This window comes from Acanthisitta chloris, unplaced genomic scaffold (genome assembly GCF_000695815.1).
Source record: "Acanthisitta chloris isolate BGI_N310 unplaced genomic scaffold, ASM69581v1 scaffold14476, whole genome shotgun sequence".
NCBI classification, from domain to species: Eukaryota; Metazoa; Chordata; class Aves; order Passeriformes; family Acanthisittidae; genus Acanthisitta; species Acanthisitta chloris.
The window spans coordinates 28,136-29,112 of NW_008679829.1; the positions used below are offsets into that span (position 1 = coordinate 28,136).

General features: G+C 51.7%; 1 protein-coding gene across 1 annotated transcript in view; it reads left to right on the forward strand.

The window, feature by feature from the left end:
• LOC103804848 (serine/threonine-protein kinase TAO3-like) overlaps positions 1-571 on the forward strand; it is a gene marked incomplete at both ends in the record, with an annotated part of 25,038 nt that extends 24,467 nt beyond the window's left edge. The window contains one exon of the mRNA XM_009077483.1: positions 395-571. Coding sequence (XP_009075731.1) covers positions 395-571 — 177 coding nt within the window. The remainder of the gene's footprint in view (positions 1-394) is intronic.
• Positions 572-977: the final 406 nt, after the last annotated feature.

A 977-nucleotide genomic window follows, 5' to 3' on the forward strand; every position in this document is an offset into this window, starting at 1 on the left:
GTTCATGCTGTGTGAACACATCAGATGTGGAATGGGCTCGAGGGAGCCTGTCCTGTCCTGAGATGAAGACACACATGTCACAGCTCCCTCTCTGCTCTGTGTCCCACCTGCCCTTGTGCCAGTGGGATATGATTTTGGCACACCAGTAGATCTAATTTTGGATCTTAGCTGTCAGGGGCAAGTTTTGCTTAAATGTAAACACATGCAACATTCTCATGGCCAAGAAGGCAGAGACAAGCCCTGGTCCTGTTTCCTTCCCCATCCTCTCAGCTCAAACCTGTCCCAGTTGTAGCAGCCAAAGGGACTGAAATGCCTGTTTGCAGGTGCTGCTGTTGAGAATTACAACATAGGAGCAACAGCTCACAATAATTGGGTATTTTTGCTTCTCCTGCAGAAACTCATTAGGCTGCGCCAGCACTGGGCCCTCCCTGTAGGGCACTGCATGGTGCAGGGCAGCCCTGCTGTGCCTGTCTACTCCAGCACAGAGCACAGCCATGAGGTTGTAAAACCAGGGCTGAATCTGGGATGTACCTGCAGACCATCTGTGAAGGTCACCAAGTATCAGCAAGGGGTACAGCTGTAATCACAGCTCGACTGAGCTGGAGTCAGCTCCGAGCTCCACAGGTTGTTGCTGATACCTTGAGAGAAATATTAGCAGTAATCAGGGAGGGAACCTCATGTCTTCCCCTTCCTTGGCTTGTAGCTCAGTGTAGGTTATCCTGGACTGCAGACCCCTGTGCAGAACCTAGTGCATACAGCAAAACTGTCTGGGGCTTGGGCTCCATCCTCACTTTAGAAACATGCAGCACCCTGGGCCAAAACCCACCTGGACAATTCTTGTTCTCCCCTGCGGTGGTGGTGGTGCCATTCACCTCTGCCTTTTCAGAATGAGCTCTGCTCATTCTAGTGCAAGTGATCCGAGAGAAGCCTCATTCCCAGTGTCTACCGGGGCACAGGGTAATGTAGAACAGGCGGAT